The sequence below is a fragment of the Sturnus vulgaris genome, chromosome 2 (genome assembly GCF_052056855.1).
Source record: "Sturnus vulgaris isolate bStuVul1 chromosome 2, bStuVul1.hap1, whole genome shotgun sequence".
Lineage (NCBI taxonomy): Eukaryota > Metazoa > Chordata > Aves > Passeriformes > Sturnidae > Sturnus > Sturnus vulgaris.
The window spans coordinates 2,779,328-2,807,012 of record NC_142244.1 but is presented as its reverse complement, the minus strand read 5'-3'; the positions used below and the strand labels follow the sequence as shown (position 1 = coordinate 2,807,012).

The 27,685-nt window shown below is 40.1% G+C and overlaps 1 protein-coding gene across 20 annotated transcripts in view; it reads right to left on the bottom strand.

The window, feature by feature from the left end:
- The window catches only part of BBX (BBX high mobility group box domain containing), a 132,291-nt gene that overhangs the window by 7,058 nt on the left and 97,548 nt on the right, over positions 1-27,685 (bottom strand). For 8 of the 20 annotated variants that reach the window (XM_088156513.1, XM_088156519.1, XM_088156509.1 and 5 more), the window contains 7 exons: positions 27,599-27,679; positions 22,136-22,216; positions 18,777-18,857; positions 15,616-16,531; positions 14,593-14,731; positions 11,303-11,451; positions 4,225-4,311 (listed from right to left, as the gene is read on the bottom strand). In XM_088156513.1, coding sequence (XP_088012639.1) covers positions 4,225-4,311; positions 11,303-11,451; positions 14,593-14,731; positions 15,616-16,531; positions 18,777-18,857; positions 22,136-22,216; positions 27,599-27,679 — 1,534 coding nt within the window. The remainder of the gene's footprint in view (positions 1-4,224; positions 4,312-11,302; positions 11,452-14,592; positions 14,732-15,615; positions 16,532-18,776; positions 18,858-22,135; positions 22,217-27,598; positions 27,680-27,685) is intronic. The other 12 variants (XM_088156545.1, XM_088156555.1, XM_014892218.2 and 9 more) reach the window with 3 other exon arrangements.

Below are 27,685 nucleotides of genomic sequence, written 5' to 3'. Positions count from 1 at the left end.
CATTGCTGCCATACAATCTTGAAGAAGGATTGAAGGTGAACAATGAGTATTTCGTGTGTGTATGGGTGCACGGTGAATGTTGAAGGGAAGAGCATCTTTTTCTCTTCTCTAGTGGTCTTAGTGGACACAGGGTTTAGAAATTATTTCACTGACTTCTTTATAGAGTATTATTCAAGTAGACATAAAACCTGGAAATCACACAAAGGCTTCACTCACAAGACTCTGCACTGACCGCTAGAGGAGAAAGGAGTCCATGTTTCAACAACTCTACATCTAAACTGTGTGCTCCTTCACCTCCTTCAAGAGGAAGAGCATCCCACTGCTTCAAGTGACAAAGGTATATCCATAAAGATGCTCCAAATCAGGACCTGATTTTTTTCTGCAGGAAGGATAAGGCTAGCCAGGTTTAATTCCCTGTAGTTTTCTTTAATCCATCTGATGTCCAGTCTGCTTCCACGCTGTCCTGCATTCAAGAGCTGTCCCATGAGGAGCTCAGCTAATTTTCAGGCCAACATTGTCTAGACATGAAATTGAGACTCTGCAGTTACTGTGCAGTCCTGCCAACAGGGAGGTGCATGCTCAGCTTTCCATGACAGTGGCATGGGCAGAACTACTGGGCTATTTTTGCAAACAGAGTTGAGAATACAGCATGAAGGTGTGGGCCTTTAGAGGCATGCCTACACCATGGCAGCAGAAATTACTGAGAAAAATACATCCAGAGGTCTGTGCCAGATGGCTTCCTCAGCTAGGCTTGTAAAAGATTTGCAGTTTATCCTATTCTGCAGGCATGCAGAGTACATGTAGTCTTATGTCCCTCCTATCTTTGCGAACAAGAAAAATGAGGTCAACTGAACTGACTCAGCTTTTCAGACAAGCTTTTGAGACCAAACCTCAACAAAACACAGACTTACAAGAATTTCCTTAGTTATGCCTGTTATGAGAGACAGCTGCAGTTTAACCACACTTAGTGGAGAATTAATGCTCTGTAGGTCTAAGCATGGTGGTATCAAGGAATAAAGGCAGGCTGTAATACTTTGTCTTTAAGAAATTAAACAGTGAAAATCTAGCCAGATAGAGCATAGCTTCAAGTCACCAGTGTCTGCAGAACCACTTCACCATAGAAGTGATGCCAAGCAGACTGACCTGGCAGAAATTCTAGCTCTTCCAACAACAGGCCTCTGCTACAGTACAGCTTTGAGGCCAGGCAGGACATAGATGCAGCAAGGACTGGGGACTAACAAAGCAGTCCTTTACTTTGAGGAGATACAAAGCAGCAAGTGGTCAAACCAGGTGTAGGAGACAGCCACCTGGGCGGGAAGCTCTGCTGCAGGAGCCTGTGCTGATCCAGCCCTCCTCCAGCCAGAATGGTTGCCAAAGGCACAGAGCTAGTGGCTCCCTCTGGGCTGCAAGCCCCACAAAACAGGGCTCTGATGTGTGTGGGAGAGCGTGAGCTGGTGCTGAGACCAGCGTACGTGTTCATCCTCTCTTCTCCCCTCGCCGTGCAAAGGCCAGTGTTACAGCTGCCTGCTACACAGACCATGCAAGAGCCTCAGCACAGCTCACTTAGTGTGAGCAAAGAGGCAATCACTGGGACTTAGTATTTTATCTACTGCTTCCCATCCTGTTAGTGTGGCAGAAAAATAAAACTCCCAGATGAGTGTAAACTTTCCCAAACATGCATGGGTCCAGCTGTGCTTCTGTCAGCCTTCCTAAGGAAGAGATGTATCTCTTGAAATACTGAACTGCATTACTGTGTGCTCTCTGTAGCATTTCACTGGTGTTTAACTGGGCTGTACCCTGCTCTGTGAATAGCTGCAAACTCTTAATATGGTGATGTGCACTGGTGCTGCCATGTACAATGTGGTCAAAATTCCCTCACATTTTCATACCACAGAAGCACAGACAACACAATACAATCACACTAAATTTGCCTTTACTGCACTTAGTTTCCTTCACTCCTAACAGATGCACACAGGCACAAACACATTTTTCAAGATGAAAAAACATGAAGCCAGCATGACCTCTGCTGACAGCAATCCTTCCAAGTGTCTCCTCTGCAGCTATACAAACATTCAAGCTCCTTCTTTCTGCAAAATTAACTTCATAAAATCCAAAACCACACATTATGTAGACTTGTGACTCCCCACAAGTATGGACTAACCACAAAAAGGGGTTGAAATTTTCATTTATTGTTTGACTCACAAAATGCTCAAATAAAATACTATCTGAATTAAGATTCTGGGATTCCCACCTTGAATGCTGCAGAATATGGGACAGCTCAGCCACATGTTTTAGGGCCTGTTGCCTAGGAACTCCTAGATGGAAGACGAAGATCTGTAGGCAGCACATGAGGGAGAGGCTGTCCAGCACTTGCTGAGGCCATGCCCACATTGCACTTTGCTGATCAACACTTTGCTTTCAGTCACACTAAGACTACACTTCATAGTAGGAAAGACTCAAAATTTTCTCCCCTCTCTAATTCAGGGGAAAATGCAGCTCCCTATCAATACACAGACATCCATTGCCTTTCCTCTAATGATTAGATATGGGCTGTGTAAGGCTCCTAAGTTCCTCGTGTCTTTGCTTTAGTCTTGGGAAGAATTTAGCAAGCTGGCTCTCCCTCAGCAAATGCACAGACATATCTTTAATGTTTAGACACTATGACATTATTCACATGCTTAACTTCCAAGGACATGCTTCCGTGTTGTGCTGGAATGAGACCAGGATACTCAACACTTGCCAGGGTTGAATCTTTGATCATAGCGCACACTTCACTTTGTATCAAAACAAGCTGGCTTCTTTTAAACAAATGCAGGGTTTGACATTTTGTATATCCACATTTTTATCTGCAGATTTTAAGGTATTTATATTTTCTACTCTTTACTTAATCATCTATTAAACACTTTCTTTTCCCCCAGGAGAATATGAACATCCATTTTTAAAAATAATTTGTCTATGCAGTCTATTAATAATTCAGGAACAAAATCTGAATGATGCCAAATAAAAACTATGCTAATGTATGATGCCTTTTTTACACCAACATAGGAGCAAGATAGTTACTTCTCATAAGCAATTCCTACAACATATTTATTGTACAAATACAACAAGACAGAGCTAGTAATTTCAAATTATTTGCACTATGGAATGCAGAAGAGCAGGCAGAGCCTATGTGGGAAAATAGTGCATGTGCAACACAGATGAGAGAAAGCACAGCACCAAGAAAGGAGAGGAAATTACATGGCCAAGTCTTAGGAAAAGATATTAACCATAAAGGTAGCTGGGGAAACTGGAGATGGGAACAACAATTTTATTATCTTAGAGATGAACATGGGTGGAGAAGAAACCAGAAAAAATTAATGGACTTAAGTAAGCAGAACCAGAAAGGCTTTTCTACACCACAGAACAATGCAGTAGACAACACCACTGTGGAACAGCCTGGGCATGACTTGAATAGTGTGGGAACACGATGACAAAAGAAAAAGGGCCTAGGGAAGCAGGCTAAGCTATAATCCTGTACATACTGTAGACTTGAAAACACCCCTCAGAGTTTTGAGTTCTGAGGGGTGGAGGATTATGACACTGTAACAAGAAAAAGACTTTAGAGAGCTAACAGTGGATAGCGAGCAGACAAGGTCTAGAACATAACTTAAAAACTGCAGATGGCATTTTCAATATGAAGCAAACAGAAAGCTGGTTTAAGATTTCTACAGAGGCAGGGTTGGAGGTTGGTATTTCTGAGATCTGGTGCAGTAACAAGTTCTTACATCTTGACCAGATGCAGTCTGCAAAGTTTCAGACAGCAAGAAATCACAGGAATAAGGGATAGGGACATGCATAAATACTCTGACAAAATAATATCATCACTGATATGGAAGGATGCAGATAAGAGCAACCTAAGGACCACAGAGCTGTGAGCTGTAGATGCTAAAATTTTCAGGGCCAACTTCAGAACTGCCTTTGCTTTGTCAGGTCCGCTGCACGGCATCTGGAGCAGGGAAACTGTAATTAAAGGGAGATGCCAACTAAAAACAAAACAGCATCATACTGGAGTAAGGTAATATCAACTGGAGCCAGGGAGCAATGGAATCATAGCAGACAGGGAAAATAAGGAACCAAAGCGATCAAAGACTAGAGAGCTGAGGGGTCTCTGTCTAGAAGCATGTGCCAGAGACTGAATTGAGAAAGAAGGCAGCTGAAAACCTTAATTAAGCAATGCACCAGTACCTGTGTCCGGAACATTAAGCTTCTTTCTGTGCTTAAATTTGCTGACAATTTTGTGGAATAAGTTCTTTCTCTGAGACTGGAATGAACCTACAGACAACATCAATAATACATACTTTTAATTAGAAGCTTGAAAAAGAGTACAACAGTCACAGTATGTACTGTACAACCTCCCCTTCCTATAATAAAGTTGCCATTTGATGGAGAAGCACAAAACTTGACCTTCTGCCTGAAGGGACTCTGGAAACTTTCAGCAAACTGTAGTTCAACCCATCACCTCCCAATGTTTAAGTGCATACAATGCATTTTGAGGAATGAAGCCCTTAGGAAAGCTCAGCCATACAATAAAACAGGGGGTTTTCTTGCTTGTTTAAAGATATGATCTCTTTTGCAAGTATACTGGGCTTGGCTGGCAGGGAATAAACTTAATAGTGCTGGAAACACACCAGTGGTTTAGTTACTGCTGAGCAGTGTTTACACAACATCAAGATCTCTCTCACTCTGGCACCCTAGCAAGCAGGCTGAGGGTGTTCAGGGGGTTGGGAGGGGACATAGTTGAGACAGCTGACCCACAATGGCCAAGAGGCATTTCACACCATACTCAGCACAAAACTGTGGGGAAAGTTTTTTTTTTAAGTTGTCCATTGCTCAGGTATTGGCTGGGCATCAGTTTGTTAGTGGTGAGTGCTGGCTTATGCATTATTTGTTTCCTCCCTCCAACTTATGAAACTATCTTCTTCTTGACCCAGGAAGTATTTTTCCTTATTTTTGCCCTTCCTATTCTCTTCCACATCTCACTGTGGGAGTGAGCAACAGGGTGGGAACCTACTTAGCAGCCAGGACAAATCGACACAGGATGCTTGAGCTATCACTGCCTCTTTGGTGACCAGAAATAAGATATACTAAATGCAAAAGTAAAAGCTCACAGAGGAGGAAGGTGAGGTTATGTCCAGCTCATGGTATAATTCTTACTTTGCCAGCAGAGTATTTATTAGGAGCAGTCAGAAGACATCTTGTGTGACACTGACCACAAAACATGCCACTATCAGAGGTCATCAAGCTTTTGCCTCATTAGGGGAGCAATCAGTGATATAACAGCAACACAGGCATAAGAGATGCATAATCTTCACAATGCAAACCCATTTTTAGGGAGTTTACAGAAACTCAGCTCCAAAATCTTATTTCCAATGACACAGTGCACAAGCAAGCCTTCAGGCTAGTTCAGAACAGAAATGAGATGCTGTGCACGTGACAAAGTGATTTATAGTCTAACAAGCAGGTGTCCTTCCCATCTCTAGCTCACCTGGAAAAGGATTCTACCCACCACAAATATTGGCCTTTTCCACTTCTCCTCATCCTTAAAAAGGCACCAGACACACACATTGGCAACTGCAACCATACAGGAATGTTCAAACAAGGTAAGTCTCCATTATATATCTGCAATTTGCCATCTCGGACTCCATATGCAAGGAAAGAAAGACTAAAAATTGTGTAGCACGTGGAGGAAGTATTTAATCTTATGAAGCGAAAGCCATTCACAGACACTAGGCTGTCTGATAAACACTGAAAATTACTGAAAGCTAAAATCCAGCCAGAGGCAGGCATAGAAATTTTTAACATCTTGCACATGTTGGCTTTGTGGCTCACCGCTACTGCTTTTTTAATACAGAAGATAGCAAAACTTTGGAGAAAGATTAATACATTTCCAAAAATCTCGAAGTCAAACAACAAACCAAATAAAGTCCAAGCAAGAGATCATATTAGGCAACATCATTCTGAATTTGAACAGCTTCAGTAGAACCTATATAGAAAATACCAGAGAGTACAATAGAAGAGGCCATATTCACTCAAACTTATTGAAGTGCTGTTCTGCAAATTTTACAACAGTTTCCTGTCTACAACAGAGGACTAGTCTAGTGTCAGTGCAACAAAAATGTAAAACAAGGAATGAAAAAGCTCAGAAAGCTTGAGCAAAAGCCTAAGTGAAAGAACTAAGCTTTTCTTGATACCAAGCTCAAGTACTTCATCGACATCAACAGGAACAAGTGTTCCCACCAGTTCCACAAGAATACAGAGGCACATAACTACATGATTCTTGTGATATTATTATTTTTTAGTTAACTGATTAGTGATTTTTGCAAGTGCTTGGAAGAAGCAACACGTTATATATCACCCACTACAGCTCAACCTGCACCATACAAACCATTTCAATCACTATCACACACAGCCAGTGTCAGCAACTCTAAGCAGAATAACTGAGATGAAAAACTCAGAAAAAGATTACAAGCATTGCACAGAGGAGGAAACCTGTGTCTTTCATTTCTTTTTTCTCCATTGAAGGCACCTTTGTCATCAGCCTATATCTGCAAAATGCCGCTTTCTCACATGGAAAATCCAAGGACTTTAGTAGGGCTGAAAAAAAAAAAGCTGCCTTTCAGTAAGGCAACTCTCCTATTTCCTTCCCTTTTAGCTGTTACTCCTGTGAGACAGTGCCCTGTGACACTTAGAATACCCTTTGGCCATAAATGCATTGAAAGAGGAGATGGGCTAATAACTGAATAAGTCAACAGTTCATACTTGCATCTAACAATGTAACTTCTGGCTCCATGAGAAACTTCACACTCTCTGCCCTAACAGTGTAGGCACAGTCACCATGTAGGAGTCGACAGGATGTCTGGCTGGGCTGCACCTGTTTCATGGGGACAACAGGCAAGTATTCCAAGACTTTGAACAAATACCACTTGTGAACATTCAATCCAGAGAAAATCCATGCCTGAAAAAACTAACCGAAAAGTCTTGCTGTTAGGCAATGGCTCCTAGATGTGATTTTCTATAGAAAGCTGAAAAAAAAAACTTTTAATGTTAGTTTACTTGACATTGTTATACAGCCATCTACTCATCTTGCTCTGCTGGAAATATTCTACACAGCTATTGCTCTCCCTAGCACTTCAGCAATGGCCACAGTATTTAATCCCTGGCTTGTCCATTGTGCTCACTGAGGACAGTAGGGATTCCTCCTGAGAATACTTGCTATGGCCAGTGGCAGCTGCCCGGGGAAGCAGCAGGCAAGAAAATGAACCATAACTGCATTTCCTCTAAATTTCTGGGCATAGGCCTCCTTTGCTCTCAAAAATCTCCCTGTTTTAAAGGATGTTTCAGCAAGATCCTAGCAAAATCAGGACAAACAGTCTGTGAATTTCTGCATCTCTCAGAGGAAGGCGCTGTATTTTTAGGTCATGATCCTTGGAATGCTACAGCATGAAATCTCCAAGCATCTGAATACTATGAACCGAGCTAAAAAAACCCCAGAGCTAAGACCAAGAGGAATGCCACAAAGCAGCATCCATTTTAAGCTGATGCTTTATTTCTATTCCTAGAGGCCACAGACAAAAAAAAAAAAAAACGTGGACAATCTCTTCCCCAAATAAAAGCACATTGTGCATTCCCTTCTTTGCCTTCCCAAAATGAAAGTTTTAGTGCAGTGCTTGGTGTGTAAGCAAGTGAGCATTTCTTCACAGTAGAAAGCAGAAATAATGACTCTGCCTGTTGCTCACTTTTGCATACAAGCAGATTAGTGACTCATTGCAGACAGCTGACTTCTGCGTGGTGGGATGTTTTGGCACATATGCCATTGGAAAGTAGGAAAAAAAAAAGGAAACAGTCACAGCTCCAGTAAATGTCGGAGCAGGCCATCTGCACAGATTCAGTATAGCTGTGCTCTTCTGCACAGATTCAGTATAGCTGTGTTCTTCAGCCATTTTGTGACATTATTATTGTATATGCACATTCCCAGTTCAAAACGGCTGATGTGGATTTTGACAAAGCTTTATGGCTTATTCAGTCCTGCTCCCATTGAAGAAAGACCTTCAATCATTTCAGTGGGAGCAGAATTTAGACAATTCAGAAACTCTGGAGGACAAAATACCTCTCATTTAAGAAAAGGTTCAAATTTTCCTTCATACATGTGGATGTGAAACAGCTTTCATGTTCTTCAGGTGTTTTTATGTGAAAGAACTGGTTGAAGTGTGGACTGGACATGACAAGAACAACAGAAGTAGTCAGTGGGCAGTGCCCTACTGATTTTCCACTTCAGAGCAGGAAAACACCCTGACAAACCTGGCTGTGTGGTCAGATGGCAGATCAAGCCTGTTGTAGGTGTAGGCTAATGACATTTGAAAGAAAATCAATCCAGCACTGTTTACTCCAAAATAAAACTTATTAAAGCATTCAGTTAGAGTTGGGAATGGGGTGCAGAGGAAACACCCCAAACCCAACAAACAACAATATTTTTCTATTTTTATTCATCCAACATCCTAGGGAAAGTTTAGAGTGCAGCACTCCAACATATTTTCTAAATTTAAAATGTTTAGTAGACACAGTAGACTTAAAAAATTAAGTAGTTATCTGTGCTGAATGAAAATGGATAGTTTATGATCCTGCACACACCCATTCAAAGAAAAAAACAGCACATCATTTCAATGAATGTTTACTTAAATATATCCCTATTGATTTTCATCTGTTATTTAGAAACACCCAGAGGCCCCAAACACTTGTAGACACTATTTGTGCTGGGCAACTCTTCTAATTACCTGACAGAGACACATCCAAGAAAAAGCCACACAGCAGAAACAACTCCAAACAAGACAGTAATGCAGAGCAGTGCCAAGTTAAGGTCTCCCACATCCCAACACAGTCACATCCATTATATTGACCCTTTACGCTCATTGCATAAAAATAAGACACTACTTTTGTTTAATTCTAATGGTGTAAAAAAGCAGGACAATTCAAAAAACCCATAACCACACCAAACCAAGCTCTATTATTTTGCATGATATGCCAGTTTCATTTACTGCAGTACTTGCAGTAGCTAAGCACACAGACCTGTTTGTGCCACACTTTTGGAGGTCAGGGTTCTCTAAGAGTCTTTATATTCATCACACTTCACCAGACAACAGCACGATGAGGCTCAACAGCCTGTCAGTACATCACAAATTAAATTGAGGATTCGCCTTAATAAATGTTTGACTCAACTGGAACAAACCTTACTAAGCTAGTAAGCTCGCTTGTATGCATTCAGGTCAGATCATTTCAAATCCATAACTCACATCCTAGGTTTACACATCCGAAGAAAATAAAACACATTTAAAATTGCCCTACTGTCATAAAATATTTACTTTCTAGCAATTCTTCTTTTCCAGAAGAAAAATGGTTTGTTGGAAAGTTTTTCAACTACCTCTTGAGAGCTGACTGAACCTTGCTCTTCAGGGAATTTGAATGACTGCTACAAAACTGTCAGCTTGCCCAGCTGAAGTGTGTGAGTTCAACATTCACTGGAATTAGAAGCAGGTATCACTAGCTCTGTCTGGGTTAGCTGGGGCTGTGGTTAGATGTTCACTACAGAAAGAGCAGTGTTACTATACAATATTCCTGCCCTGGGGCTGCTTGTTGCAACCCTACAGCTCAGTTGGTGGAAAAGTTCATGTGACTGTTTACCATCTGCTCAGTGCAAAGTCAGCTGGCTTAATTTAAAGAGCCCTTATTGTCAGCCAGAGGCAAATGCTCCATGACTGTCTCTGCAGGGCTGTGCCAAAGCTACTCATATCAGGCTTGTAACCAGCCTACAGTTACGTTTTTGACCTTCCCTTGAGACAAGGCCAACTATATTCCAAAGCTCTTTAACCGATGCTAACAAAGATAAAAACTAAATTCTCCTATATGAGCATACCCAAAAGCAGAATGCAGTTCTGGGCTACCTGGCGTGAAACAGAATTCTAGCTCACCATTCCCAAATGACACAGGGCCTGCAGAATTTTTAAACACACAGACACTTGAACAGGTAAAGACTGTAGTGAGAAATCCAATGAGCTGCCACTACAACTTCAATTGCTAGATCTCTGTAGTTGAGATTTCCTTCCCAACAGATGTTGCTTAATTACCAGTGTGTTATCATACTGTAAAGCAATTCATTCATGCTCATATAAGAAGCTCTATCAAATATATACCATAAAAGAAAATTAAAGGCAGCTGAAGTAAAAACTAGCTTGGTATTAGCACAAGCCTAATTTCACAAAGTGGCTGTTCCACATCTAATTACAAAAATCAATACCAAAATCGGCATGCACTAGAAAAGAACAGCTTACTATAATATGATTATTTGTGAAGCATTCAAAAGGCATAGATCTAATCCAGGGTCCCCTGGCTAAAAAAGCCAGTATTAGATCTTAAAACCCGTCAGTCAGTGAAACTACCATTGTTGCAGAAAAGGAAACCAACTTCACTTTACAAACTGTGCCTGATGAGGATCCTTTTGAGCATCATTTTGTCTTGTGCAATTACTGGTAAAGAATTCCTTCATTTTGTGATGCTTCTGCACTGTATATATGCATCAGTATTTCTGCCACAGTATAAAAGTATGCCCTACCACATTCTCTACCACCTCTGTGTCACAGGTTGTCTATATAAAAGAATAGGCAAGTGTGTCATGAGTTTCTCCCTCCATAAGCCTCAGCAATGGAGCTGGGTATGGAATTGGTTTTCATGTTGTCTAACTTTTTTTTTAATCACATGAGGACATTTTTGCTCAAAACATATAACGGAATTATAATCTTGATGGACGAAAAATTCCAGATGTTTCATTCAGACATCTCTGGTATCTTATGTTTTAATTTACAGATCCTAAAATTACAGTGAAATTAGAAGTGGCATACAACTAAGCCTGGAAAAATGTCAAAATGTAACCTTTCATCATATGCCCTTTTTTCCCCATTTTCTCCTGGGAAAACTTGTCAAATTCACTTACCTCACAAATACTCATGTTTTTGAAAAACTTTCTTGCTATGAGAAATATATTTCGTGTACAAACTCTACCCAGTTGTACTTATAATGAAAATCAGGAATCAAGAGTGAAAACAATCAGCCTGAAAACGAAACCAAATGAGAACCAAATAACAACATCAGTGCTAGGAAATTTCTCCTTTGACTTCAGAATTTACACAGGTAACAGTAAAGTAAGGATGTAAAAATCCCTGAACTTGCCACAGCACTACTGTTGTTTAAAAACGTCTCACACTTGGAAATTTACCTTTGTTGGATTTTGGTAGTTCACATGAGCCGCTTCCAATCTTTCGCTTTTTCCTCGAAACAGCTGAATTTTTCCTGTCAAAGGTAATAGGACTGTATTGAGGGAGGCTGTTGAATTTCTTTGCAAATTCTTCTTCCAACTTTGCTAAGCTAAATGGGAAACAAAACCATTCAAATTAAATGTAACTCTTTCTGGAGAAAAAAATATATTGTTTAAGAGCATGTGTGCGTATAAACACAGCCTTCTACACAGAAAGAGGGGAAAAACAGGCAAGTGCACACACTGTAAACACCAAACCAATATATATTAATCCAGCTTTGGAATGAGAATGTACATTTCTGCTTCTGCATTTGTAACAGTGCAAATTGATTACCTTAGTAGCATATGTTAAAATTAGAAAAAAAAAAAAATCAATGTCATACTGGCGACATTCAGCTCTGTTTGCTGCACAGATTTGTACAAGAGATTTGTCTGTTCTGTGAGGGGAATGAACAAAGACAGTAAAGACAATGAATAAACCAATAAAATAATTTCACATAAAAGTTCTTACAGCAGAATGAAAACAGCATTTCAAACCAGAAGAAGAATGTCAAACTAATCAATCTTCTGTGGATATTCTGAAACATGAAGCTTTGGGATGGGAATTAGTTTTGTATTTGTTCTGGGTGATTAGATTTCCTCTCCTCATATTTTATTTACTGTGAGATGAAAAATGCAACTAGCTTATGCTTTCATGAAACCCAACACACCTCATACTGCAGCCCAAACGAATGACTGTCACCAGATTAACTACAACTCAAGAAATCCACAGACAAGGAATGATTGTTCCTAATAACCAGAAGAAAACAATGCACTCAAAAGAGGATGGCACAGCATTTCCAGCTATAATGACTACACTGGTTTGCATAAACACTCTGTTCCTGCAAGTTTTTTGCAGTCAGGCAGAAGTAGAAATTGTGTTTTAGTAATAGGCAGTGAACACAGGCAGGTTATAAATAGCACTGTCAATGATAGGGGAACAATGACATTTTCCACTTGTTTTTAATTCCCCTTGCTATGAAAAATCTCAACTTGACAGAAGTTGGCATGACTGTTGGAAGGGTGGCCCTTATACACTTGGAAATATCACAAGAAACATGGTACTTCTCTCTGCTTTCTGAAGCAGCACTTCAAACAAATTACATTCTGAAAGCTTTGGTACACAGAATGTTACCTCATTTTTTCTCTCTAATTATTACGTCTCTCGGTAAGCCATTTTCCATCTTAAAATACAGCCTTAGCTGTTTGCAGACCAGGTGCACGGTGGGGTTTATTTGTTTGTGTATACATGTTTTATTTTGGTTTTAAATCACAAAGGTATCTGACATCAGTAGTGCTTGGTACTGCTACCTTTTTCACTGTCATACGGATGTTCCCTGACAACCACAAAACCATCGGATTTTCTGCTCTGACAGCTGTCATGCAATGTCATCCTCCAACTCAGCTCCTCTCCCACTGCCTGTTCCCACCTGCAGCTCCTGCCCCACGGGCATGTGAGGGGCTGCAGCTCTAATTGGGAAGGCCAAACCTCATTTGACAATGGATGAGCTGCCATCCTGGCTAGTAAATTATAACTTGTGTGACATGCAGGCAATGGGGAGTGCTGTTATCTCTATGTCAGAGATTAATTATTTAAAGAAATAAAAATCATCCACACTGTCATGAATTTTAAGAGCCTCTCAGAAGATTGGTGTAGCTGAGGTGTTCATGCTGCACCTAGTCCTGCCAGATCTATGCAGGCAGAGCCCTGCTTGCCAAAGGAGTGGGCTGTATGTGGGGAAAGCTGATCTGACCCAGACCATCAGGAAAATGAGGGAGGCTACTGATGGGGAAGGCAAGAGGACATGGAAAATGATGTAATTCTGAAGGGGTGTGGATCTTTTCACCAACACACTTACAAAATGAGGCTGAAATGTGAAGCTTAAGGGAACAGAGGGAGTTAAGTGGAGCAGGTAGAGGTAAAACCAGCTCTTCAAGTAGCCAAAGATCAGGTAATGCAATGAAAAGGGATATGGGATACCTTCTCCAGCACTTCGGCTTCACAAATTTCTTAATTCTGCCTTTACAGAGTTCACTAAATACTATTCATTGAAGATGCAATTGAATAAAGATGAGAGACTGGAAAATATGTATTTCTTCATCCAGACAGCTAATGAGGGTAGAATAGCATTGAATGAATGATTTAGACAATTTTCCTAGCTACTTTGAATAAATAAATTACAATTATTTTTTTATGCTACAAGATGTGATCAGTTTTTCCACCATTATGTGTGAAAAGTTTTCAATCTTTCAACTTAAGCTTAAAAAATATTTCCAAAACTTTTACAAAGTCCTAAAAATACAAAGTGCTCCATTTGCCCTTGACTAATTTTTCTTGACTATTTCAATAAACAAGACTTGGGGATTCCCACTGATTTAACACCTTTGTTGAAAGTGAGCTGCAACCAGATGTCACATAGGCTAGGTGGTAAAAAGGGTACTGCAAACTTGCATAACCAAACACATTATAATTTTAAGCATGAAATATGGAAAAACTCCCTCTTAAATTAATTTTTCTATCTGCAAGAATTTGCAAGTATGAATGGTTACCTAGAATTAACTACTGCATCTGCAGCTAAGTAAATCTGCATTAATCTGATAAAAATCATTACTTGTAGACTAGGAAAGTAATTCTGTGCCGCCTTGCTAAGTTTTAATGCATTTATACTCATTAATTGTTTTTAAGATATATTTAATTTCATCATGGTAGACATAAACAGTTTAAATATCTTTTCTCTACAACAGAAAAATTACATGTTTATCGTAAGTATTTGTCAATATAAGAACATTTATAAGAACTATTCCTCTGTAAGCAATCTCTCCAAGTGGGCAAAGAGATCTATTCTTTCTAGTCTAATCTAGTTTATGATTGAACACATACACAGAACTTTCAACAGTGCTTGCAAAGTACTCTGAAAATGTAAGTAACCCTCTTTATCACCTTTTGAGCAGGTAAATACTGTGTGATTTGTTTAGAACTGAGCAAATAACATCATTCATATTCACTTCCAGTGGTGTACACCAGCAAAGATCTCAAAGGAATTACTTTGCTATATAAACGACAGGTATTTAGAGCATGACTCAGTCCAACAGGGTTTTTAATTTTAGGAATTGTGATTATTTGTGTTAGATGCAGTACACTTAGCTGCAGTGAGGAGGACTCTCTTAAAATTAGGCTGACCTCACTAAAACAGTGTTAAGCCACAACTTACCCAAAAACAAACTCTTCCTTTGGCTTAGTCTTTTTCAGTTTTTTGTTCCCACTTGTCCCACTTGGGGAAAAGGCCCAGATTTCTTCATTCCAGCATCCTTCATGATCTGAGGAGTTACCTTTTCCTGAGCTTCTTTTTCCTGTGACGAAGGCAGAAAATTGTTTCTCATCTTTAGAAAAATGTTCAAAAATAAAGTAGACTCAGAAGAAACTTGTGTACCCAGTCAATACTGCAACTTATGAAGGCTGACCTTCTTGAAGGCAGTTACAAAACATTTTTCATTTCAAACTGGGCAATGATAATATTGATAACTATTCTACATCACTTGTCCAGTCTTTTGTGGCCTACCACAAAAACCAGGATCTCTGACGGTATGAAGAAGAAAGAGATTAAGAGATATACAAAATAAACCTCCCTAAATTATAAACATCTTTCTTTTCTGACTGTTCTAACTACACATATAAATCTATCAGTTGGAAAAATACATTTCCAGACATCTCACTGAAAGCTTCCAGAAATTATCCCAAATTTGTCCTTCCACAAGATAAAGGGTTCTCACTTACTGCCTACAGCAAAACTAACAACCAAAGCAAAACCAGAACACATTTGCTTCTTGAAGGATTGAGAATTATGCTCACAACCACAAGAGTTGTTTATACAGAAACAAGGTAATTGTTTGGGGTTACATACATCACAAGTCCTGCACACATCTATCAGCCGGCTGACAAATTAAACAACAAAGCCTTCAGTCAAGAAGTTGAAAATCAGATCATGAAAGATGAAAATAGAGCAGTTAGGAGTTTGTGAGGTAAGCAGGAACACGCACTGCAAGACTTCAAAAGACCTGCCCTGGAACATGGAGTCCAGCTGCTCCACCTGTCCCTAGCATCTCAGGTGGTGGGACACAACATTCCAACTGCACACTGCTCAAACTCCAGCTTAAACATGGGCTTTTGCTTTTCCTCCCACTCCAGGCAGGCTTTTGCAGTTCATGCTGTAAACAAAACACTCAAAGCCACCCACCTCTGTCCACATTAGCGCGCAGAGATGTGAGCATGCCCTCTGACACCAGAGTTTTATAAAGAGCACCTTTGCAAGATCTCTCAGATTTCCTGGAGCCACAGGTTTCTATCTTTTTAACACAGTCACTGTCCTCACTTTTGACCTGTTCTGGTAAGCTTTGGGGTACCACCTCCTCTGTTGGGGTCAGTGGTTCCACTTTAATGTTATCAGAAACCTCACACGGTACTTCCTTGCTGGCTTCAATAGTAAGGAAATCGGGAGGCTTTGATTCTTTGGTGGTCTCCATGGGTTTCTCCTTTGATGTTTTCTTCTCTTTCGATTTCACTTTTTTCTTTGGTGATTTTGTATCCAACATGCTTCCCTTCACATTTGAGACAGGGCGGTTTTTTTTGCGGGGAGTATCCGCGAGTCTCTCAGCACCCCAGTCCCCCTTGGCCACAGCTTCAATTGTGTACATTACACTTTCAATGTCCGACTCAGAGGACTGCCTCTTTTTACAAGATTTCTTGGGGGTGGATTTTTCATTTGTGTGCCGGTCCAGCTTATTTTTTTTCTTTTTCTTCTTTATCTTTTCTGGCTTTAGCCCAAGGATAGTCATGTCACTCATGAAAAACTCTGGAGAACGGCACATGTGATCCTTTGTGCTATCCTTTCTCTCAAAAGGACTGTTTTCCATTGCAAGACTAGTAAAATCTCTGCATTTTGCAGTTTCTGATTCCTCAGCTTTTGTTTCATCTGGGTTTTGCATTTTCTCTATCTCCAATTGTTCTACTTTTCCTTTACTGGAGTCTTTTACTGTTGATTTCTCCAGTTCTACTTCCATGTCCTCTGACACTTCTCCTTCCTCATCTTCCAGTGCTTCCACTTTTGGTTTCCCAGGTTCTTTCACTTTTACTGCTTCTGAAGCAAGGCACATCTAAAATAAGTTTAAAAACAGTCCCATGAAACAAGCATCAACTGTTAACATTACTTACTTATACTAACAGGAGCATTGAACAGCGAATCCCTCTTGCATTTTATGTTAGGAAAGCAAACGGTATTTTTTATTAAATTTAATAATTTATTTTTTTATTTAATTAATATTTTCAGTACTACAGGATAGTACTGAAAAACAGGCTGAAGCCCTGCTGAAACAGATGCAATGGGATGAGGGCTAAGTGCTAGAATAAGGCTGGTGGGTTTTATTGCTCTAATAGAAAAAGACTCCAACTGATCACAGTGGTGTTTCCTTTAAGGCTCTTTATATAATCTGGAAACCTACTGGTAGATAGATTTTCAGAATATCTGAAATGCAACAGAACAGAGTTATCTCTGACTATTGCCACAGACAAGCTACTGGAAATCTCACATCCATTCCTCCTTCAACTTCCAAATGTCCCTAATACAATTCTTTCTCCATTTTCCAAATGGCCTTGAAGGAGGGAGGGAAAAAACGTTTACTGAATTTCACTAATTCACTACTGAATTTCACCGGGATTATTTTCTTTTACTTGAACGTAAAAAATAATTTGGAAGGTAGTACAAAAGCCTTCCAAATCTTTCTTCTCACGTCACAGGCTTATTTTGCAAAGAACTGCAAAGCAGCAGTGGTTGCCATGGTTATCTCCTGGAGATAACACTAATGGAAACCAAAATCCTTATACTATCTGACGAACATTGATATTCAAAAAAAGAGCTGTCAGAAGGTCCTCAAACTGCCATATTCCTGCAGCAGTGATTTGGGAAATCCTCTCTGTTTTGGATCACCTGCAAGCCATGTGGACACCTCTACAGAAGGCAGTCCTTCACAGCACCAGCCAACTGCCCTTGAGAACACATGCTTTGTTCTTACTGTCCCCTCTCAAAGCCCCCAAGCTGAATTCCCAGTGTGGTTTTGTTTTTAGAACAAATGTCAACCAGTCACCTGGAGAAAAACCAGATGGAAGAGGCTTGCTTTGAACCAGACATCAGAAGGTTCCCGCAGCTCAGCCCACAGGCCATGTGGTCAGTATGGATGTAACTCCCTCAGACCACTGGGCTCTCTTTAGGTCCATTTTAGATTTCTTGAACTGGCAAGACTTTTTTTCCTTGCAAACTAAAAAAGTCTCTCACACCAATTTATAACTTAACAATGATTGGGATGTATTTGTAGCAGGTTTCCAAATTTCTTGCTGCACAGGGTAGAAACTACTGATCTGGTTCAAGAGAAGCCAGGCTGAGCACTGTAAAGCACCAGAGCTTGGGCAACACACAGTATGTGTTGGGAAGCAGGTCAGACTAGGCAAAGGAGAACTGCACAACTATACTGACATGGGTTCTTGGTACAAAGGTACTCCTGTGACTCTTTTACTATACTGCAGTGTTAAGCACAGCCTGTGACTTTCAAAAACTAAAGATCAATCTTTAATATGGAGCTCATTGGACTAACAATATTTTGTCAATTCAACATACATCCTCTAGCCAACAGATTTTTTCCTTTTATTCATTTGTTTCTTCTGCAGAAGCCAGTAGTAGAGAGCTATAGATGTGGCTACAAAAAAAGGGACTTCTGTCTTTGCAGCACTAAATAAACTTGTAATTAAACAATCTTTAAGACTGGGAAAGCTTAAAAAAGTATTTAGAAACAAAATAAAGGCAAAATTTCAATAAAGTGCCATTGGTTTAACTGTTTCCAGAAGAAAGATCTGCTGAGAGTATCATAGCAGAACTTCTATAGGAAGTTATTGACCTGTTAGCTCACCTGAAAAATAAAATGGACATGAAAGCAAAAATAAATGAAAGCAGCTCATGACCATTAACATGAATTTGTAATGGCAATGCCTGAATCTGATAACACAGTTATCCAGTCCTCTCTCTCAGCTATTTGTGTCCCTCAGCCAAACCCTAAAACCTCAAAGCCAACCTGAAGAAATAGAATCAAATTCAATTGCAAAGTTCCTTTGCCACCAGGAACTGGTGGTATTTTTCAGCTGCACCAGACTCTTAGAAACATCCAAGTTGACAGCTAATCTGGGGAAATTTTGACTTGTGGCATCTGAGCCATGATAATTTATAGTTTCCATAAGCAGCGGTGCAATTATAACAGTATCACTGTTCTGCCTTGCAGACTTCAGCAATAAATAGCTTTAACTTCTCCACCCCACTGCACCTGAGGCAATGAGTCACCAGTGTTTTAGTATTACCTCTGCCAGCTGAAATAATGCTGATGTTCCACACTGTTTCGTTAAATCAGAAGACCCTGAACGGGATGTACTTGAAGAAATCTATGGAGAGAAAATCCAGCATAAATAAACATTCTTTTATCACTACCAATTCTTTTATGTTTATGGCACAGCTTTTGAACGGATTGTTTCCCTCCCTTCCCAAAATTCATTTGTAAGATGATATATTGAAAAAGAAGAGCAGACCTGTGCATGCTGGTTTGAATAAAAGCCTACTCTAACACTGCTCTGGTGGATAACACCACTGTATGCTAAATGATACTTGCAGATTTGGGTTTTTTTCTTGTCAGGACTCCCTTTGAGGAACAGGATGAACTGAAACACATGCTCACTCACAGAGGAACAGACTCCAGCAGTTAAGCAACAATCTACACCAGCATACAACCCAGCTGGTGGTGTTTTTAAAGGCTTAGCAGGACACTGGATTCCAAAATTTTTAATAATTTCATTTCATTATCAGAGGTTAAGGAGTCTATTTCTTTCAGGCTATGGTATTACCTTTTGGTGTCCTATAGGACTCATATAAGAGATGCTCTGAATCCAAAGTTAAGTAGGAGCCCTCAAGCCTTTGGTAATCTTTAGTACTCCTCAGGGTAAGAGGAGGCTGTCATGCAAGCATGTAGCTGATTATCCTCCAGAATCATTTTCCTGTATCAAGCCATGGTCCTCTTCATTACTTTAGTGCATTTTGCATCAGTTTTGAGCTAGGTGCAAAGAAATTATCCTTTTCTAAACCAATTTAAACTATCAGTATCAGGATTGGCCACTAGTATGAAGAAACTGTTGTATTTTTAAGGACATATCCCATCATCTCTGACCAGGCTTGTGGGTTTCTTATACCTCCTTCTTTAGGCTGCGTAAGAAAGTGAAGTTATAAGGGACTGAGGAACTAAAGTATTTATACCCTTTTGGCTCTCCCTATCCCCACAGGCTCATTTTTCATTGCTCTCAACCAACATGGGCCTACAAAATCGACTGCAGAATTTGGCCTGTCACTACCATAAAGGAAATAAAAAACAACACTGCAGCTCTTCACAGCACCTCCCAAGCTCTGACCATTAGAGCTCAAGCATCCACATGCTGCTCACAGCCAAGTGCTGTTAGTGCTGTGTGTGCCTCCTTGCCTTGGTGAGGTGATGTTCCACTCCCACACTGCCTCCCTTCACTCTGTTTCTCCACAGTGAAGGCTAAAGACAAAGCAAGGGACTCAGCAGAGCTGAACAGCAACAGCCTCCCAGGCTTCAGAATCCAGAGTGGCTGCTCCAACCACTCGTGGAAACTTAGAAATCCTCAGAATTTTCAGAAAATTATTTAACCCCCTTCTGCATTTTATCTTAATCACCATCTGTGAAATACTTTGAAATATCAAAAAGGAAGGGATAGGAAAGAGGGGGAAAAAAAGAAGATAAGATTGTTTAATCTACATAGCAAAGAGATGAAGGAGGAGCAGAGCAGTGTGGTATGCTGAAGAAGACAGGCTCCCACGAACCAGACACTTGCCATGCCAACAGCAGGCAAACAGCAGTCCAGTCCCCTCCATTGCACAGCATCTGCAGTTTGGAGTTACAACAGCATAGCACAGCTGTCTGCCAAATCCACTTGAAAACATAAGACACCCTTGGGGTGATTATGAACATGGTTTATTTGGGATGCTCCAAACCAGGCCCTGAACTGCTATCTGAAAACTTAAGCTGAATTTCTCACATATCATTTATCTAACTATGATCCAACATTAGAGATCTCCAAAACTGGGGAAAAAAAAAAGAAGAAAAAAAAAATCAATAGCACTGATGTCCTACAAGACCTAGAGACATGGAGGATGTGCCTAGCACATCTGCTGTGTTTTTTCCTTTTTGAATCATAGCCTTTAACGTCTACTTTGTGTATTAAATTAGGCTTGCAGGAATCCACCTGAGCAATCACTGAGAGATCACGGAAACCTGTCCAACATACAGAGTCATGCTGCCAGACTTAGCCTCAGTTTTTCTGCCATCTGCAGTACAAACTGTGCACTCCTGTGGACAAGCATCTGTCCTTCTACTAAATCAGGGCTTCACAAGCTTCACAGTCACATCACAACTTCTAATGCTGACTTCTAAAAATCAGGCTGTACTTGGCAATAAGCCTTACTCCAGAACAGCACTACTCAGCCTGCTGCTGTCCTGTTAGAGACCACGTTAAAAACTCCTGGTGTCCCTGAGTAAACACTACCAGCCCTTTTGCTGTCTCAGAGCTGCAACAGCCAAATATCCTTATGGATCACTGATCACAGTTAGGTGTAATCACTCTTGCACAGGCGTTGCTGGCAACAGACCACATAGCCACAAACTTTGCAACTGCCAGAGACTGCCTGTACAGTAAGGCAGATTGTCTTCCACTCATATAAGTTCCTATAAAGCTAACAGTCTTGCAAGACTATCCATAGAACAAGACATTAAATACTTTCATTTCAATGCTTCCAACCTCTGCCTTTTACCTGAGAGGGACTGACCTCACCAGCAAGGATATAAGGCTGGCTGCAACTAGATAGGATCCAGAGAACTATTTTCCTTACTGCAATAGGATGTGAATTTGAAATAAAAAACTAAAGCACCACAACTAAAAGAGTGTACAAATAATGTGCTAGCATACTCCGTTATTTGTCTGGAATACAGCATGTATCTTAATCTTTCAGTCATCACAAAGAATAGCATTTGCACATCAAACCTCAGATTCTTGAGCAAATCATCCATATCAAAGAGGAGACCTCTACAAGGTCATATTTAAGACTCACAGAGAATTTCTAGGACTTTGAGGAAACCTGATCCAGCATTCTTGATTACTGCTGACAGCTGCCAATTTCAGAATTTAATACACTGCACCCACTTCCAACTCTTCATAGAGATTTCCTGATGACCTCGAAGTCTACTTTTCCTATTCTCAGTCCCCAATTAAGAAATGCACCTTCCAATCATTATAACTTAAGCTTTATTGTTTTAATCCTGGTATCCAGCTCCTCGTTAAGAAGAATACTGTTATTACCTGTCTTTGCTGTTCTCCTGAGCATTGTTCTTACTACAGTTATAAAGCTAATTTTCCTAAAAAGAAGTGTAACTTTCTGTGCTGTCTCTAAAAATATATGCACATCCACAAGTGTCTAAAAGACTAGGTCCCTGGGACCATAGCACTGCCTAATTCTCTTGATTATACGTCATTATTTACTAATCTATGTTTCTGGAAATACCAAATGTCATACTAGAGCAAACATTAAACAATTCATACTATTTTGTGGAGAAGTTATACACATCTTCCCCTTTTGACACTACTGGGTATAACTTTACCTCTGCCAACTGGAAGAGTGCCGACTTCCCACAGTGCTTTACTGGCTCGGGACTTGGCAACTGGGAAGTATTTGATGAGATCTAGGTTACAAATGAACAGAGGAGAAAATATTTCAGTAGCACACAGGAAAGACAGAAAGGAAGGGAGAAAAATAATGGAAAATAAAAGATTAGTTAAATCCGTTACTTTTAGTTCGTTTTACTTCAGACAAGCAACCCCACCCAAGAAACACTAAACAGATATGTAGAAAACAGGAGAATACAAGCAAATACAGCATTCCTTCCTTAGACTACACTCATGGATACTCTGTGTTGTTACTGTCCACAGCTAATATTCCGTCATGATAGGTGTTTTATGTCTGTTTTATGTGACCAAGAGAACAAATCATACATGTTGCTTAAAAATATGCACTATCAGTTGTTAAGTTTAAATAAAATTCTCCCAGAAGGTCTGGGCCATATTTCCCATTATTTAGACATAGAAGAGGACCATCTGTCCTCATAGGCAGTTCTTGTTCCACTTTCTTTAGTTATGAAAAACGAAGTAAGACCTGTGTCTGGAGATCAAATCTAGCCTTCCAAAGAGCTGCTGGTGTGCCAGCACTTGTGATGAGTAAGTAACTACCATTACCACTTTAGGGAATTGCTTTTACAGCCAAATTTTTTCAGACCTGCTTTCCAGTGCAGCATTATGGATGCAGAAATACAAGAATTATTATTTCTGATATATGACATTTTTTGGCATAGCACTGCATGGTAGTATTTGACCTGGAAGCCTTTAAAAGCCTTGGGACAAAAATCACCAGTGTTTCTGTGGTATCTCCCTCACCACAAAAATCACACTTAGGACCATCATTAGGCAGGTAGTGACAGGACAAAGGGCGATGGTTTTAAGCTGAAAGAGGGCAGGTTTACAGCAGATGTTATGGAAAATTCTGAACTCAGAGGGTGGTGAGGCACTAAAACAGGTGGCCCAGAGAGGCTGATGTTCAGGGCCAGGCTGGATGGGGCTTTGAGAAACCTCACTGAGTGCAAGGAGTCCCCGTATGCGGCAGGGGGGTTGGAATGAGATGGCCTTTAAGGTCCCTTCCCAGTCAAACAATTCTATGGTTCTGTGATCTTCCAGATTGAAAAATTATCATGTTTGTCTTTCTCCTTGTAATTAATTCTTTCTTTTGAACTAGGTTATTAGAAGAATTTACCTTTCAATTACCTGTCAAAGAATTTATTATTACACTCCCCACAGCATCCTCCTCCAACAATCTAGGACATCCATTTCGCTTAAAGCTATTTAAAATACAGTGAATAATACTCAAATGTGCACTAATAGTAATTTTTAATAATAAACTGAAATATTTCAACATCCTAGTTTTGCTTTGAGACAGTTCAGTGAACCTGCTCAGGACCCCACTTGAATAAGTGATCTGGTGCACTGCACTTTGCAGGTAGATGGTCTTAACTTTTTATCTTTCTATTATAACAAATACTCATTCCAGTGATTTTTTTCAGCACAATATGAATGGCAGAAAAAGGATAGAACAACACCCACACACACTGAATTATAACTTGAGAACATATAGGCATATCTTGCCTCCTCATGCAGAAAGTGAGGAAAGAGTAAAGAAATTCTGAAAAGACAATAGGTGTTCCTAACAAAAGGTGAGATCTTTATAGTAGTAAAAGATAGAAAGGAAGCAAACACTTGATAAGAGAAAAAAAAATCTTTCAAAAGATAAGAAAACAAATAGCAAGCAACACAAGCGTGTAACTAATTCTGATGACGTTACTGGCCAAACATCAGAAGGAAAAGAATGGCTGATCAATCAGCTCTCAGTGAGATTACAGATCCCATTCCCTGCCTTATGAACATCTTCCAGCCTTAATTAGAACAATCAGAACCTCCAGTACTACAACTACAAACAGTCCCTTACTTATGTAGAGGGTTAACTGGAAGATCATTATGATCAAGTTACTATCTTTTATTACAATACAGGTGGGATTTTAGCTACTATATTGCATTTTAGTTTGCAAAAGAAGCATGGTACTACTTTTTCATCTTCCTCCTAGAATAGGCATTTCACTTCAATACAACCATTTAATAATTTCAGTATGTGGGCAAACAGCAAATGCATTTGTCTTTACCTGGGAAGATAAAAGCTTTACATATGGGAAAGCTGGAAAACACTCACTAGTTTTTGCACTCCCAATTTCAAGGCATTTTGACCAGAAGTTTTGGATTCAAATTTCCTGTTCTGCACAGAAATAAATCAAGAGCAAACCATCTCCAAGGGAGCATATGAGAATGCAGCAGGGACAAAATCATCCTCAGGCATGCTTTTCTTCTTAGATGATAGTAATATGCTAGACTAGCAAAAAAAATTCCACCTTCTTGCATGCTGCATGTGACTTTTTTTTTTAATTAAATCATCTAGAGAAAAAAAATTAGAAAAGCTGCTGAAAGCAAAGAGTTTGTTGGTTGTGGATTTGTTTTATTTTTAAGATGGCTGAACTAGCAATTATTTTACTTCCATATCCAAAAAGTCTTTTCTTTAATAATGAATATGAATTTAGAAAAGTAAATCCAAGAGGTACTCATCTTTCCTCTCAAGGAAGAGATCACCACCATCTGTTCACATTTTCCAAACACAAATGCAGTAAGACCAAGAGAGCAAGGGGTTCCATCTGTTCTGCTTCCCTATCACGGCAAGGAAGGGGAGAGCGACCAGCCCCTGTGAGCAGACAGCCTGCAAACAGCCACTGCCCTCAGGAACACAGCCCACTGCTCAGAAATCACAGCCTTTCCAGAAAGGCTGTGATGAGAAAGACAAAAGTAGGGCCAATTACTTGCAAGGTCAGAGCAGCATGAGAAAGCCAAAAGCATAACTTGACAACAGTCCAAACTTCAAAAAGCTCTTATGAAGATGTCACATCATCTTTGAAGACCTCCAAGGCACTTGCCTGCGCACCACAGCACCAGTCTTGCTCCCAGGATTTTCATCATCTGTTGTGGCAAGTCACTGGGCAGGCCTCATTAGCCATATCCTGAGCAGCTTTCATTGACAACTATAGCACTTGGGCTAGACAACCATATGAAAGACTAACTGAGGCTGTAAAGACAAAAAGAATCCCATGCTACTCTACACATAATGAGCTGTTTCTGAGTGACAGGGCACTTGTACTTCTGGGGTAAAGGTGTCTGTTTTAAATGACAACCCTACTCAATGGGATCGCTGTCTTCACAAAGAGGCACTCTTACTCACCCTGCTGCAAAGGCGGTGAAGAGAAAGGCAACATATGAGGAACACCCAGCCAGAACCAAAACTGAGCTGGGATGGCTGCCAGAAGTCTCCAGGCACATCAGACCAAAGCACACTTCACATTTCTTCACAGGTCTACTTGGCTACTGGTTAAATAACCACTTTCTCTCCCTCTCTTTTTTAGCACAGTACATTCCTGACAGCAGCCCACTGCAAATTGCTTGCCATAATTTAGCTCACTAAATGCAGTAATGCGTTCATATAGACAAGATGCAGTAAGAAGTGGCACAGTAAGGAATAGGACTTTTGCCAAATTTGACAAAGACAGCCTGTGCAAATGAAAGCCCTTATAGTTGAAAGAGCACAAGCAGCTTTAGTAGCAGGGGAGAAAGCTTAAAGAGGTTCTGTAATATACTCAATACTTTCCCCAGGAGCACCCTAAATTAAATCATCAGGCTACAAGCTTAGAAAAATGCCATTTCTCTACTGCTATAGATAAAAAATGATGTTCATTGCTGTCATTAAGGTTTTACAGGAAGAATAACCATGGCTAACAAGGGGGGGGGGGTGTTTAAAATTTTGTTTTTCTTTTTTTTTCTCTTTTCCAGACTTCTGTCTCCTATTTCCAGCTACAGGACAAAACCAACCCCTCCAGACTCTACACACATTTAAATATTTTTACAAGAAAAAGGGATTAACCCTGACTCTGAAACTGTCCTCAGTAAATCCTAATTAACTTTCTAAGCACCTCTTCTACCTAACGTTTGATGATTCATATGTGCACTCCAATGTGTCAAAGGAGCTCACTCAGCATAGGGGAATGCAAATCAAGGCACTGTCACACCACCACGACAATTTTCAGGTTTGTCATTTTGTTTGTTCAATTAGGAAAGTAAATGACTTTAGGTTCTGTAAAATTCTGAGAGTACGGATAAACCAGGTTTTATGTGATAATTTAAGAATATTGTACTAAATGCAATACATGTTCAACTGTTCAACTCTGCAGATATCCAGAATGACTGAGATTTTTGCAATTAAGTTAGCAGACTCACTTGCAGTATTATTCCAGTATTTGGCACTAAAATTAACAAGAAACGTTCTCCAGTTTGTGGCTTTTAACTTGTTTTAAAGCCTGGCTTCAGCACATAGTTTCATCCTGCTCAATTATACTAATTTTCTCAAAAGAGCTTTGCAAATTGATTTCTAATTTTCAAAAATGTGGTACATATAGAAACACCTTCATGATTAGAGATATTAACTCTGTTGTATCTTTTACAGGGGTGTTTGTAGCCAGGTATTTTCTGGCACCTAAATCAGTAAATTGATTTGTCTTCCTGGGTCCTCCTAAGAAAAACACCAAAGTCCATTCTAGCCAAGCTAAAAACACATAGTAGACATTTAGCTCAACATTTCACAGAAGGAAGTGTGTGGTATGTAGCCAAACCTCTGTAAATACAAAGAACAGCAAAGAGGGTATCATGTAATCCATTTATGCTCCTCTGCAATAGCACCAGACCCAATCCCAGCCTTTTCAGACACACACAAAATGAACCAGTAGCTTAACTGATTCTGCAAGCAGTATCAGACTCCCCCAAATGGGCAATAACAGTATATGTGTGGAAAGTCAACTCAGAGAAGCACATTCAACACATAGGAAAAGAAATTCCTAAAAGCAGAATTCCACGAACTCCAAATCTTCAATATGTGGAGGAAGGCAGGGAAACTGATAGGTTTGATAAGTCACCACCTAACGATGCTGTTAAATATCCTTGTGGCTGCTGTGATAAGCTTCCCTTGACCTGCAAGGATTCTTCAAATGGTTCCTGCCTCTAAGGCAGTCACCATTCTGCCCTGCTGCAGCCTCTTCCCACAGGCAGTGCATAGTGTCATTTCAGAGTGTCCTTTAATTGCTGTTGTCCTAGATGTAAATTAAAAGGTTACTTGGATAGTAAGTGCGCAGTGATCCTTTGGGTACGGAAGGCTAGGTACTGTTCACAAGCCCAGTATATCTCAGCTGGCAGAAGTGGCCAACATCTCATTCAATCACTGGCTATTCATCCCATGGTTTTCTTAACACAATGCTGTCAGGAAGATACACATCTCCTGATGGGAATCCCTGATAAGACTGGGTGCTTAGCCATTCAGTGCCAACTCTTACGGTTCCTTGCCTCCTCCCATCCTTCCCCACCACATTCAGCCATTATACCTCAGCAAACTGGAACAATGCAGACTCCTCCGTTTGTTTTACTGCCCCCAAGACTCCAGGCTGTGATGTGCTGGAAGAGATCTGTCA